The 13687-nt window shown below is 42.2% G+C and overlaps 1 protein-coding gene across 1 annotated transcript in view; it reads left to right on the forward strand.

Moving 5' to 3' along the window:
- Positions 1 to 7095: 7095 nt before the first annotated feature.
- Positions 7096 to 13687, forward strand: part of CRLF3 (cytokine receptor like factor 3) — a 36375-nt gene continuing 29783 nt past the window's right edge. The window contains exon 1 of the mRNA XM_059997096.1: positions 7096 to 7290. Within this exon, the coding sequence (XP_059853079.1) occupies positions 7174 to 7290 (117 nt within the window). The 5' untranslated portion in view covers positions 7096 to 7173. The remainder of the gene's footprint in view (positions 7291 to 13687) is intronic.

Raw genomic sequence — 13687 nt, forward strand, 5'->3', positions numbered from 1 at the left:
CTAGTTTGTAGTGAAGATAATCTCATACATCATTTGCATTGTTTTCACAGACATGTTTAGCTTTACTTTTTTTTTTTCATTGCACTTGCAATATAGAGAGTGTGTTTATTTTGTCTGAGTGCTAGTTTTAACTACACGGTATGTAAGAGCTGAAACAAGTCATGTAAATACACCTATCAAATAGTAACGGGAAGCCACCTTGTTCGGTCGGGTTATGCAAACTGATGTTAACTGTTGACGTAATTGTGTCTATCTTTATGGTATTTGCTATTGCCTGGACAACATAAAGGGTACAAATTTCTCCAATGAAATTAGTGGTAATTACTTTCTCCTTGAAAATTATTAACCCCGGATAAGGTTTTTCAGGAAGGGAGACTGCACTTCTAAATATAAACAGTTTTGTTGTTTTGGTTTCGTTTACTTATAACTCACGTAGTGTAAGAACGCGACGCAAAGAGAATGACGGCGAAGAGGAGGAGAAGATGGAAGAGCAAGAGCGTGGAGGAGGAGCAATCAATTAGAAAACTACAGAAAAAACTGAAAGTCTCTTTGACTTTCACCCCCTAACTCGGTCTCTTCCTCTTAGCCCCAATGGCAGCCGGTATCACCTATTTGGTGGATAGCGTTGCAGCCTTTCTTAATACTTTTACATACATATACGTATCCGTAAAAAAATCTTTAGTTTTGTTTTTCTTTACATAAAAGGTAACAATGTAAATATCACTCAGCAATTTGTTTCTTTCATCATTGTCTTCAAGAGCTATACAGGTCAATCTGATTTGGTCCCTTTCATTCCTGAGCATTCCACCCAATTATGCACAACATTTTATTTATCCATTTCCTTAGTGATGATCATTTAAATTGTCTTCAATTTTCTGTTAGTCAATGAATCAGCGAACATTCTTGTATCCTTGAACACAAATGGTGCTTTTCCAGGATACACACCTAAACGTGGAATTGCTAGGTTGTAGGGTATGTCTCTAGCGCTTTTTATTCTTCTAAAAAGCTAAGCATTTAAAATGTGTTGAGGGCTTCCCTGGTGGTGCAGTGGTTGAGAATCCGCCTGCCAATGCAAGGGACACGGGTTCGACCCCTGGTCTTCTAGCACTATAAATATCTGCTTATCTTTAGATATTTCAATATCTTTACACAACTATGTTTTTAAATAAATTTATTTATTTTATTTATTTATTTTTGGTTGTGTTGGGTCTTCCTTGCTGCGCACCGGCTTTCTCTACTTGCGGCGAGCGGGGGCTACTCTTAGTTACGGTGCGTGGGCTTCTCATTATGGTGGCTTCTCTTATTGCGGAGCACTAGCTCTAGGCACGTGGGCTTCGGTAGTTGCAGCACGCAGGCTCAGTAGTTGTGGCTCCTGGGCTCTAGAGCACAGGCTCAGTAGTTGTCGTGCACGGGCTTTGTTGCTCCATGGCATGTGGGATCTTCCCGGACCAGGGCTTGAACCCGTGTCCCCTGCATTGGCAGGCGGATTCTCAACCACTGCACCACCAGGGAAGCCCTGATCTAACAATTTTAAACAGTATGCATTAAAGTCCTGTTATGGTGGTTAATTCTCTTGTAACACCACCCTCCATACTTTCTCTCCTCCCACATTCCCAATATAGTTATATTATAAAGACTTGTACACTTGTACACAAATGTTGATAGCAGCTTTATTTGTAATAGTAAAAAACTTGGAACAACCTATCAACAGGTACATTAAGAAACATATCCATACCATGAAATACTACTCAGCAACAAAAAGAAATGAACTATCAATACATGAAACAACATGGATGAAAAAAGAGTCTATATTGCATGATTCCATTTATTTAAAATTTGAGAAAAATGCAAATTAATCTCTAATTACAGAAAGCAGATCATCATTGCCTGTGTTCAGGGGTTGAAGGAGGGATAGATTACAAAGGAATAGGTTACATGGAAACTTTGGGGAGTGATGGAAATGTTCATTATATTGGTTATGGTGATGGTTCCACAGGTATATACTGATGAAAAAGTTCATCACATCATATACTCTAAATATATGCAGTTTATTGCAAATCAGTTATATTCAATAAAGCTGTTTAAAAAATGGTTCAAGCTGATTGAAGGTTTTTAGCATAAGTGGGACTCACTAGTGGGTTCTACTGTAGGATGATCAGGAGATTTTCATTGGGGGACTTCCTAATGTTAATAGGTGGAGGTCTTTTCTCTGGACCACTTGGTTTCTCCTCCAATCTGTTTGGGGGCAGAGGTGTTTATATCTCATGCAGTTTTGTGGAAGCAATAGGGAGGCATCACCTAAATGCATGGAATAGGGCAATGGACCTAAAATATCTAACTCTAATATTAACTGATGTCTCCCCTTTTCAGTTCCATACCTCATTCTCATGTGCTGTGTTATTCATCCTTCCATCCATTCCATAAATACAAATGAGTGCCAGCTATGAACAAAGCAGCTGTGAACAAAACAGACAAAAATGCCTATCCTTTTAGAATTTGTATTCTGGTTGGAAGAGACATGTAATAAAAATGATCCATAAGTAAAGTATATGGTAAGACAGGGTTAAATGCTGAGGAGAAAATAATGCAGGAAGTAGGATAAGGAAAGGAATGTCAGAATAGGGGTTGTGAGTTTTTTTAAGTGACTAAAAATTTTAAAAGGATATATAGCATGAGTTTCTCAGGAGTCTTTGGGGAGAGTTAGCCCAATTCTGAAAGGTTCATCCTCTGCAGTTTAGGTTGTAACTTCCGGCAGTTTTCTTGGGCAATTACTACTACTCCACTTTCCATCTTCCAAAAATTTATGGAACTCTCTAGTGCTCTTTTGTGTTCTCTACTGTTCCATTTGTCCCTAATCCATTTGTTTTCCTAATCCAGTTTTAAATCCCTTAATTGTTATTTTGATGGGGTTTTGGAAGGGAAAGGAGAGAAGCACCTGTGGCCAAGCCAAGAAAAGCCTTAAGACTCAGTTTACGGTTTACCTTGTTCAAGACACTTTTCCTGATACCTCCTTCCTTCCACTATACTTTAGGCTGGATTAGGTGGCTGTCTCTGTGCTTCTACTCATTGCACTCAATATATTAGAATATAAATTCCTGCTTATGCGTGAGTGATCCCCCTACTGGACTATGAAGGCAAGTCCTAGGTCTCATTCCCGATTTGATTCCCAGCACCTAAGCACAGAGCCAGACACATACCTTGTACTCTTTAGATATTTTGTAAATAAATGTGTGCTTTTACCTGGCCATACTATTCAGCCTTTGCATGAGTCCTGTGAGGAAGACATTTACATTATTGTCGATTTAGAGAAATGTAGCTCACATGTTTCCAAAGTTACAATGTTTAGCCAAGTCTCCTAACTTAAACTTCAGTGCTTTTTAAAAAAATTAATTAATTAATTAATTAATTTTTGGCTCTGTTGGGTCTTTGTTGCTGCGTTCAGTCTTTCTTTAGTTGTGGCGAGTGGGGACTACTCTTCGTTGTGGTGCACAGGCTTCTCATTACGGTGGCTTCTCTTGCTGTGGAGCATGGGCTCTAGGTGCGCAGGCTTCAGTAGTTGTGGCATGTGGGCTCAGTAGTTGTGGCTCACGGGCTCTAGAGTGCAGGCTCGGTAGTTGTGGTGCACAGGCTTAGTTGCTCCGCGGCATGTGGGATCTTCCCGGCCCAGGGCTCGAACCTGTGTCCCCTGCATTAGCAGGCGGATTCCCAACCACTGTACCACCAGGGAAACCTGGCAATTATATTCTTATCGTAAATAAATCAATTAGCAAGTCCTTTGTTTCTTTTTTTTTTTGCGGTACGCGGGCCTCTCACTGTTGTGGCCTCTCCCGTCGCAGAGCACAGGCTCCGGACGCGCAGGCTCAGCGGCCATAGCTCACGGGCCCAGCCGCTCCGTGGCATGTGGGATCTTCCCGGACTGGGGCACGAACCCGTGTCCCCTGCATCAGCAGGCGGACTCTCAACCACTGCGCCACCAGGGAAGCCCAAGTCCTTTGTTTCTTGTAGCATGAGGAGTCTGTGCCTCTGAATCTGCTCACCTCTGGGTACTCTTGAAATTCAAGTCAGTGCTAGACTAATGTGGTGACACGGAGATTAAAAACTCTGTAAAGCCCTGTCTGATGGCCTGCTGGCTTCTGTCATCACCACCTCTAGATCAATCTTCCTCTCTGTTATTGACCAGGGCATTTATTCTTCAGAAACTTGTGCTCTAAAGTTAAAAAGTTAAAAAAAAATAAAAAATAAAAATATTTCGAGCCTGCGGGCACAGTTTTACAGCTTTTCTTCAGTTTTCTTCGTGTTATTTTTGTGGGTAGTGTGGATATATTAGATACACATTTCCTGCCTCCCATCAGTTAGTAGGTCAAGGAAATAAAGTTGAATGAGACTAAGATTGGTAGCTTGTCTTTATGGAAGTTTTCCTTTTAATTTTTTTTTTTTAAATTTCACTTAGTAAAGCTTTCTGGAGTGGGAGCCAATTCTGTTCAATTAGCTTTAGAGAGCACACAGAACATATCATGTTCAAGAACAATTAATAAATCCTGTTTTTTACTGACTCAATGTGTGTCCAAACTCTCCTGTTCCCTTGAACCATTTGCGTATCTTTCCCCCTGCTTTCACTGTCAAAACTCCATACGAAGGCTTCCCTGGTGGCACAGTGGTTAAGAATCCGCCTTCCAATGCAGGGGACACGGGTTCGAGCCCTGGTCTGGGAAGATCCCTCATGTCGCGGAGCAACTAAGCCCATGCGCCACAACTACTGAGCCTGCACTCTAGAGCCCGCAAGCCACAACTACTGAGCCCACGTGCTGCAACTACTGAAGCCCGGGTGCCTACAGCCCGTGCTCCGCAACAAGAGAAGCCACCGCAATGAGAAGCCCGTCCGCCGCAACGAAGAGTAGTCCCCACTTGCCGCAACTAGAGAAAGCCTGCACGCAGCAACGAAGACTCAACACAGCCAAAAATAAATAAATTAAAAACAAACAAACAAACAAACCCCCACAAAACTCTGTAAAAGCCAACATCCTAATTCAAGTCTCCATCATATCATAACTAGACTAACGCCATTTAGTTCTGCCTATTTACTCCCCTCTAGTTATCTCATGAATATTCATTTCACTGAACAAATATTTATTGAGAATTTACAGTATGCCAACCCCTGCCTTACCTTAACACAAACCGAAGTCCCACCTCTCTATCATTTATCTTCCTAAAACATTGTTTTGCAAATGTCACTGCACATGCAAAAATCTTTAATGTCTATTCATTAAAGTCAAAGCTTCTTAACCTGAGCTCCAGGGCCCTTACTTTTCTCTTAACTTCATCTCCCAATATATTATTCCCTCCTTCCTCTCCAGGCAAAGTGGTCTGCTCCTCCTTCCTTACACAATCCATTTATATTCCTGTCTGCAAGTCCTTATACCCTTTCCTTAGTTTTATCTTACCTGGGGTGCCTTTACTTACTCCTTTTTGTTTAGTTAATGCCTTGATTCATTCCACAGGTATTTGTTGAGAATCTACTGAGTGGCTTGCTACTTCAGGATAAAGATAATCTCCCATTTTCTCCAGAAGAGCCTTCATTTTCTAAACTTCTCTAATTTCAAGTGTCATTTACTTAGCACCAAACAATGCGGTAGAAAGGGCTTTAGTCTGGCCCAGGAAAACTGCAATCTAGCCTCTAGCACAGATTAATTGTGTAACCTTGAGACAATCACTGTTCTGTTTTTGTTTCCTGGGGAGGCAACTCTACCATCCTTGGCCAGGGGTCAGCAAACTATGGCCAGAGGGGAGAAGCGGGGAGGGATATACTGGGAGATTGGGATTGACATATACACACTAGGATATATAAAACAGATAACTAGTAAGGACCTACTGGATAGCACAGGGAACTCTACTCAATACACTGTAATGGCCTATATGGAAAAGAATCTAAAAAAGAGTGGATATAGGTATATGTATAACTGATTCACTTTGCTGTACACCTGAAACTAACACAACATTGTAAATCAACTATACTCCAGTAAAAACTTTAAAAAAACAAAAAACAAAAAACTATGGCCAAGGCCATATCTGACCCACCACCTGTTTTTGTATGGCCCCTGAACGAAGAATGGTTTTCACCTTTTTAAGTAGTTGAAAAAAGATGCAAAGAGGGCTTCCCTGGGGGCGCAGTGGTTGAGAGTCCGCCTGCCGATACAGGGGACATGGGTTCGTGCCCTGGTCCAGGAAGATCCCACATGCCGCGGAGCGGGGTGGTCCCGTGAGCCATGGTCGCTGAGCCTGCGCGTCCGGACCCTGTGCTCCGCGACGGGAAAGGCCACAACACTGAGAGGCCCGCGTACCAAAAACAAAACAGAAAAAGATGCAAAGAATATTTTGTGACGTGTGACAATTATGTGACATTCAAATTTGTGTCCGTAAGTTTTATTAGCACACGGTCACGCCCATTTATTCACTATATTGCAACAGAGGCCTTATGGCCCACCGAGCTTCACATTTTCAATTACCTGGCCCACACAGGAAAGTTTGATAACATCCGCCTTGCAGCTCTGCCAGGACTGAGGTACCTACCACTGGCCCACGCTTAGGCCTCTGTCTTGGCTCCCTCATTAGACTACAAGCTTCTGGGTGATGGGGCCTTTGATTCCTGTGAGCGTGGTGCCTGATTCACAGTAACCTCCTAAAACACTAGCCACTGCAGGGATGCTCGTTTACTAGGCAGGTAGGACAATGATGATTCAAGACCCATCCGGGTTGAAATCCCAACGGCTTGAAATCCCGACGGCTTGAGAAAGTTGATTCTCCTCTCTGTCCCACAGTTTTCTCCTCTGTGGGATAGAGGTGCAAGGAGGCCTCGTAGTGAGGCCAGAATAAGATAAGGTGCGGGAAGCACTTCGTGAGGTGTAGTCATTAATCTTTCCCTAGCTCCGTGCGTGCCCCGAGGAAGCATCACTGGCAGGTGCTGCTTGGGAGCTGAGCTGAGACCAGCTGGGCCTGCAGCGCGAGAGGCTCCCTGTCCCGGACGCACGTTGAGCGCTGCTGTCAATCAAGGCCGCCGTGGGGCGGGGCGGGGCGGTGTTTCCGCCTGCGCGTGGCCGCTCGGGGCCGCTCGGCGGCGCCCGGGACAGTCGGGAGCCGCGCCCGCAGCCGCCGGCCGCGCGGCCGGACGAGGGGACGATGGAGCTGGAGCCCGAGCTGCTGCTGCAGGAGGCCCGCGAGAGCGTGGAGGCGGCGCAGAGCTACCGGCGGGAGCTAGGCCAGAGGCTGCAGGGGCTGCGGGAGGCGCGGAGGCAGGTCGGAGGGCCGCGCCCGCAGGGGCGCTGTGGGCCCCGGGGAGGGCGCGGGGTGCCAGGCGATGGGCGAGGGCACGGAGGGCTGCGAGGGGCGGGAGTGTCCGGAAACTCTGAAGGGAGGAGGGAAGCGTCTCTGAAGGTTCGGGAGACCTGGCAGGGTCTGGGAATGGGGAGGTGGGTTCTGCGGGGGGGTGGGGGGTGGGGGAGGGGGACGGGGGGGGTCTTAGGAAGGGGCAAATTTGGGGGATCGAGGGAGAGTGTGAGGGGCGTACCCTAAGCTGTGTGGGGCGGTGTCGGGGATGCGATGGGGTCCGAGGTTGGGGGGAGTGAGGGACCAGAGCAAAAACCGAGGGCGTCACAGAGGGTAGTGAAGATTGAGAGAGTTGGGGGAGGTGGAGATTCTTTGGAAAACCTACCTTGTGGATGGAGAGCGATTTTAGAGAGCGTGAGGAAAAGGTGTAGCAGTGACTTGGGGAGAGCTCAAAGTGGAGGCGGAATGGACCGTGGAAGGGATGTACTAAGGAGAGACAGAGGAGTGGAGGAGTAGTAACGTTAACACTAAATGAATGGAAGTGATGTCAAAGTAGTACTTAGTATCTCATATGATCTTGAACGCATTAAAAAATCATGTAGCGGGATCCCATTCTAGAGAGTTTGGATTTTAAGGTGAAGCTATGTTGGAAGGGCAAAAGAAGGAAAATGAAGCCTCTGGGGGATGGGATACAAAAGCGTAGGGAAATGGAAAAACAGATTTAAAGAGAGAAGTGTTGAAAGGAGAAGCTAAATATACTTTTAAGTGATGGCAGTTATCTGCTCCATGGGGACCTGGTTATCAAAGATAAAGGAACACCACATGGTTTCTCTACACCCTGGAACATATACAGAAAAAGATATAACCCACTGCCAATGTGCAGGACAGATAATCCTCAAGCTACTATTAATTCAGGTGCTTAATAAGTGCTTTTTGAGTCAGTGGGATTCCGTTTGAGTGGAATCATTTGAGTGAGTGGGATTTTTCAACATCACTTTTGTTATTAATATATATTGTCATCCTAGTAACTCCCATGCTGCACAGAATCTGAAAATTACAACTGGTAGAATAGTGCCCTTGGATATTCTCATCATTAAGGATACTCAACATGCTTTAGGTTTTATACATTTAAAAATCCTTGTAGATTTTATTTATTTTTTTATTTTTTTTATTTTATTTTTTTTCTTGTAGATTTTAAATGTAGGCCAGGCATCTTTTGTAGTTTAGTAGCAAATCTGGGAGCAAGATCTAGATATGGTGACCCTGATTTGACGAATGCTTTTTAAGGCCTTCCAATATATTCATTTTGATTTCCACTTGAAAACACCTGCGTTATTCCTTCTGCTGTTTTGAAATAGAGGTTCTAAATCTAGGGCATATTTAAAAAGAGATTAAAGTATCTCTTATTATATGATTAATGTTGCAGCCAATTAAGATGTCATATATGAATGAGACTATTGTTTAACTGCATCAAGGATTAAGAAACAGGTGATACTAAGTGAATGAGCTTAGCACCTGGGAGAAGTGCTTATTACTTTCTCGTGTGATATTGAACACATTAAAACAATTTAGTATGATCTCATCCTGAATGGTTTAGTATTGTTTCCAAACCTACATTCTTTTAAATTCTATGTCCAAAAATTTAAAGATAGAACATACTTTCCTATAACTTAGTGGAGTTTGGTATGGGGTTTTGTTTTGTTTTTGAGGACCATTGTCTTGTGCTTGAAACAGAAGACACTAAGAGAACATCCATTAGCTTAGGTTCTTAATGACATTGCCTTCGGACTAGACTGAGTAATGTCATACTGTTGTGAACTGAAGTGTGTTTTGTGCCAGTGCCAGTTACAACAGCTTCTAGTTCTAAAAGCTTTAATTCTTCCTCAAAGCTAATTCCAGTGGGTTGTACACGTTTGGGTTTGTAGAATAAGTCCTCTGTCAGCTTGCATTTTAAGGAAGGTCAGTGTTACAAAAATGTTATCAAAATAAGCAGCTGCTTTTGTTTAGTGGTTAGGATATTTTTAGGGTTCCAGTCATTTTCAGAATAACTACATAAAATATATGGCTTTTCAGTCAAAGATTTTGTATCAGGGAAGGATGAGAGAGGAAAGATGCTTCCCTTGTGTATATTTTTTACTTGCCGATTTTGTTTCCTTTTGGCATAGGATTGTTAAAAAAATTGATACGTAATTTACATACCATAAATTCATACCTTAAAATGTACAATTCAGCAGTTTTAGTGTATTTGCAAAGTTGTGCAGCCGTCACCACTAATTCCAGAACATTTTCATCACCCCAAAAAGAAATCCCGTACCTGTTAGCTGTCACTCTTCCAGCCCCTGATAACCACTAAACTACTCTCTGTCTCTGTTTGGATTTGCCAGTTTTGGACATGTCATATAAATGGAACCATACTGTCTGTGGCCCCTTGTGGCTGGCTTCTTTGACTTAGGCATAATGTTTTCAAGGTTCATCCATGAGGTAGCATGTAGCTGTACTTTAGTCCTTTTTGTGGCTTTATAATATTTGTTGTGTGGATATACCACATTTTATTTATCCATTCATCAACTGATAGATATTTGGGTTATTTTCAGTTTTTGGCTCTTATGAATAATCTTGGTGTGAACATTCATGTACAAGTTTTCGTGTAGACATGTTTTCAGTTCTTTTAGTACTTAGGAATTGCTGGGTCGTGTGGTAACTCTTTGTTTAACCTTTTCAAGAACTCTTGGCATACTCTTTATCTTTGCTTTTGTTTCTTACCCTTTAAACATCTCTCATGAAATTTGCCTCCTGTTAGGAAATCATGGCTACGAAAATTTAGAAGGAACAAGAGTTTTTTACTGTCAATCTTTTAGTGTGAAAAACAACTGGCAGCATGTAGCAGTTTCTCTTCTTGTGGTTAAGTTTAAGCCCTACCCTCTGTCTTCAGAGAAAAGGAAGTTCTGTGTAGGAATGAAGGGTAGTCTGTAACTCTTACTGTTTGAATACGTTAAAGACTAGAGAGATGTTCGTTGTCTTCAGGAAATCAGATAATCTTTACAGTCAGCCTGGAGTAACTGATGTTGAAATCATTAGGAATAGTTCTGTATAGCTCCCTGGAATCCTTGGTATTAAGATGTAAATACCAAAGAAATTAACTTCAACCCTCCTTAAATACTCATTTGTTCATTTACTCAATAAATATGCACTGGGTGCGTTCTGTGGGTCAGAGATACTTCTAGGTCCTAGAAATACTGTGGGTAGGGAAACAGAGCATTGCTCTCACAGATTTACTCTTTCCTTTGGTGGCTAGTCATCAGACTCTAAAACCTAAAGACAACAAATAGGAGAAATCTAAATTCTTGTGTATTCATTTTTAGATTTCAGTTCCATTGTGTTGTTCATCCCTTGTTGACTTCTACAGGTTGACTTTCCTGCTTGTTGTAAGTAGAGATTGCTGATCAGGATGTCACGTAGTGTGTCAGCTGGCCAGTCAGATATGCCTCAAAGAGTGACACTAGTTTGATGACATTGCCACTGTCCAGGACCTAGTCTTTAAGCCTTGCAGGTCCAGAAACTCCATGTTTGTACATTATCAAAGGAGGATTAGTTTGAGGTACTGGAGGTGCCAACAGTGAGAAATACCAATATTCTAGTCTGTGTACAGTTATAATTTACTCTAAAATGAACTGTTGGCCTTCATGTGCCTTTAATTAGTGTGATTCAGTGTCTGTAGGGGCATTGACAAGAGTCAGAGTAAAGTCTGACTCTTACTTTCAGAGTAAAGGGCCAGATCCTGGTGCCTAATTAAGACACTGGTGAGGACCCTGCCCAGCTCTGGGCAGTGGTGTCCCTTTGATCGTTGCTACTACAAGTGTGGTCCACGACCGCAGCAGGGTCATCCTGACCTGAGAGCTTGTGAAGAATGCAGGAATCAGGCCCCCCCAGACCTGGTGACTCATCATCAGGTGTGATGTGTATGCACATTAAAAATAGAGGCACAGTGCCTTAGAGGATACCATTAACTCTTCATCAGCTCTCTACCGATTTCTGTAGTTTATCCTGAACCGTAGGTGTGTTGTTGTAAACTGCTGTGGTTTATCCTCAAGATTAAAACACTGTTTGAAATAGCATGGGTTTAGATAATTGTGCAGTGACAGACAAGTGAATAATTGACGATCTCAAGCCAGCACTTGCCCTAGCGTGTCTTAACATCTGTATTGTGACAGTTTGTCTCTCATAGTATTTTTTTAAAATTTATTTATTTTATTTATTTTTATTTTTGGCTGCGTTGAGTCTTCGTTGCTGCACCTGGGCTTTTTCTAGTTGGAGCGAGCGGGGGCTACCCTTCATTGCGGTGCCCGGGCTTCTCATTGCAGTGCTTCTCTTATTGCGGAGCACGGGCTCTAGGCACACAGGCCTCAGTAGTTGTGGCTCGCAGGCTCTAGAGCGCAGGCTCGGCAGTTGTGGCACATGGGCTTAGTTGCTCCGCAGCATGTGGGATCTTCTCAGACCAGGGCTTGAACCTGTGTCCCCTGCCTTGGCAGGTGGATTCTCAACCACTGCGTCACCAGGGAAGCCCTCTCATAGTATTTTGTTTTCAATTTTTTAATAGTTGATTTCAGATAATTTTTTGAAGATCTTATTAGGAACTTTGATATTCCTAATGTACAATACCAGGTTCTCCATAGATCATTATTCTCACAGGATTTGAAAACACGTAGCATACTAGTTAAAGGCTGGAACAGATAGAGAACTCAGTGGGGGGAAAAAATTATTTCAGAGAACCAGGGCAGGAAGTCTTAGTAGCTCAGCAAAGAAAAGAAAGCTGTTATTGCTTCTTTTATCTCCACTTCCCCTTCTGTTACCCGTTTTCAAAACAGTCCAAAAAATCTGTTTGAAAATAATCTGTTACTGCAGTAGTACTTAAAATGCCCCTATTATAGTGTCCTAAGAAAAGGTTAAATCTGGAGCTGGGGAAAACCAAGAACAGATGAAATAATCTGAAAATCACCCATAATTCTACTCCTTACAGACAACCACTGTTAGCATTTTGGTGTACCCTTCTAGACATATTATTTTGCCAAATTGAAAGACTGCTGTATATGCAACTTTATACTTGTTGTTTTCTTTTGGTTAGCATTATATCATAAGCATTATGAAAAATTTCCCACGTACAGTCTAATTTTTAATGCAGAGGTGAATAGTCTGTTACATAGGTACTTACGGAGCATTTGTTGGTGGTAGGCTGAAAATGTATTGACTCAAATATGCCAAAATACTGGAAGCAAAGCTCTAGAAGCAACACTAAATAATCAACTACCAAGGGAAAAAGCTGCACATATATTTGTGTGCAAAAACCACATATTTACATTGGCTTTTCAGTCATCCTTTTTTAAGTCTTTTCACAAATTGTCTTTAAACACGACACTCTGAAAGCTGCTTGTTGAGTCCAAACCTCTCTTGAAATGTAGGATATAAATGAGAATTTAAACAAGCATTCAGAATCTATAATGTTAACCTCAAAAAGTGTGTGAGTGTCACAGAGGAACCCAGTTTCTCTCTGTGTAGAATTTTTTTTCAATATAGAGTGTAATGTAAATTTAAATTTGATAGAGAAGAACTGTTCTTATTACTAGAAACCTGGTAAATAATATGGCTAATTTGTGATCTAAAGCCAAACAAATGTAGGGCAGACTTTTTAAAATTTTTATTTAAAAATTTTTTGGCCACACTGCATGACTTGTGGGATCTTAGTTCCCCAACCAGGGATTGAACCCGGGCCCCTGGGCCCTGGCAGTGAAAGCGCCGAGTCCTAACCACTGGACCACCAGGGAATTCCTGGGACAGGCTTTTATTTTTGAGGGGTATCCATGAATCATTTATATTTGCAGTTATTTTACTTTTTTTGCATTTGCCCCTATTAGGTGTGAGACCTTGAGAAACTTAACTTTCCTGACGCCTCACTTCCCTATCTGTACAATGTAGATAAGGATAGTACCTACTTTACTTGGCCAGTGTGGGAATTAAAATGAGAAATGTATGTAAAACGTTTAGCACGATGCCTGGGACATATGAACTGCTTAATAAATACTAGCCATAGAAATAATGCCACCAAATATTATTATTATTCAAGGTGACCTCCCCTACTTCTCCAACTGGTAACTTATTCTTTAAATGTCTCCTCCTCTCTTTCCCAGCAGAATGACTTTTTTGAGCTCTGATGGGTTTGTGGCTGTCTCACTTACATAAGGACTTAATACTTTTTACTATAGTTACATGTGCATGCAACTGTCTCCTTTACTAGAATGATAGTTTTTTGAGGTCAGGATCATGCCTTATTCATCTTTATAACCCCAGTTCCTGGCACTAGACCTCAATAAAT

The sequence above is a fragment of the Delphinus delphis genome, chromosome 19, assembly GCF_949987515.2.
Source record: "Delphinus delphis chromosome 19, mDelDel1.2, whole genome shotgun sequence".
In the NCBI taxonomy this organism is placed as follows: domain Eukaryota; kingdom Metazoa; phylum Chordata; class Mammalia; order Artiodactyla; family Delphinidae; genus Delphinus; species Delphinus delphis.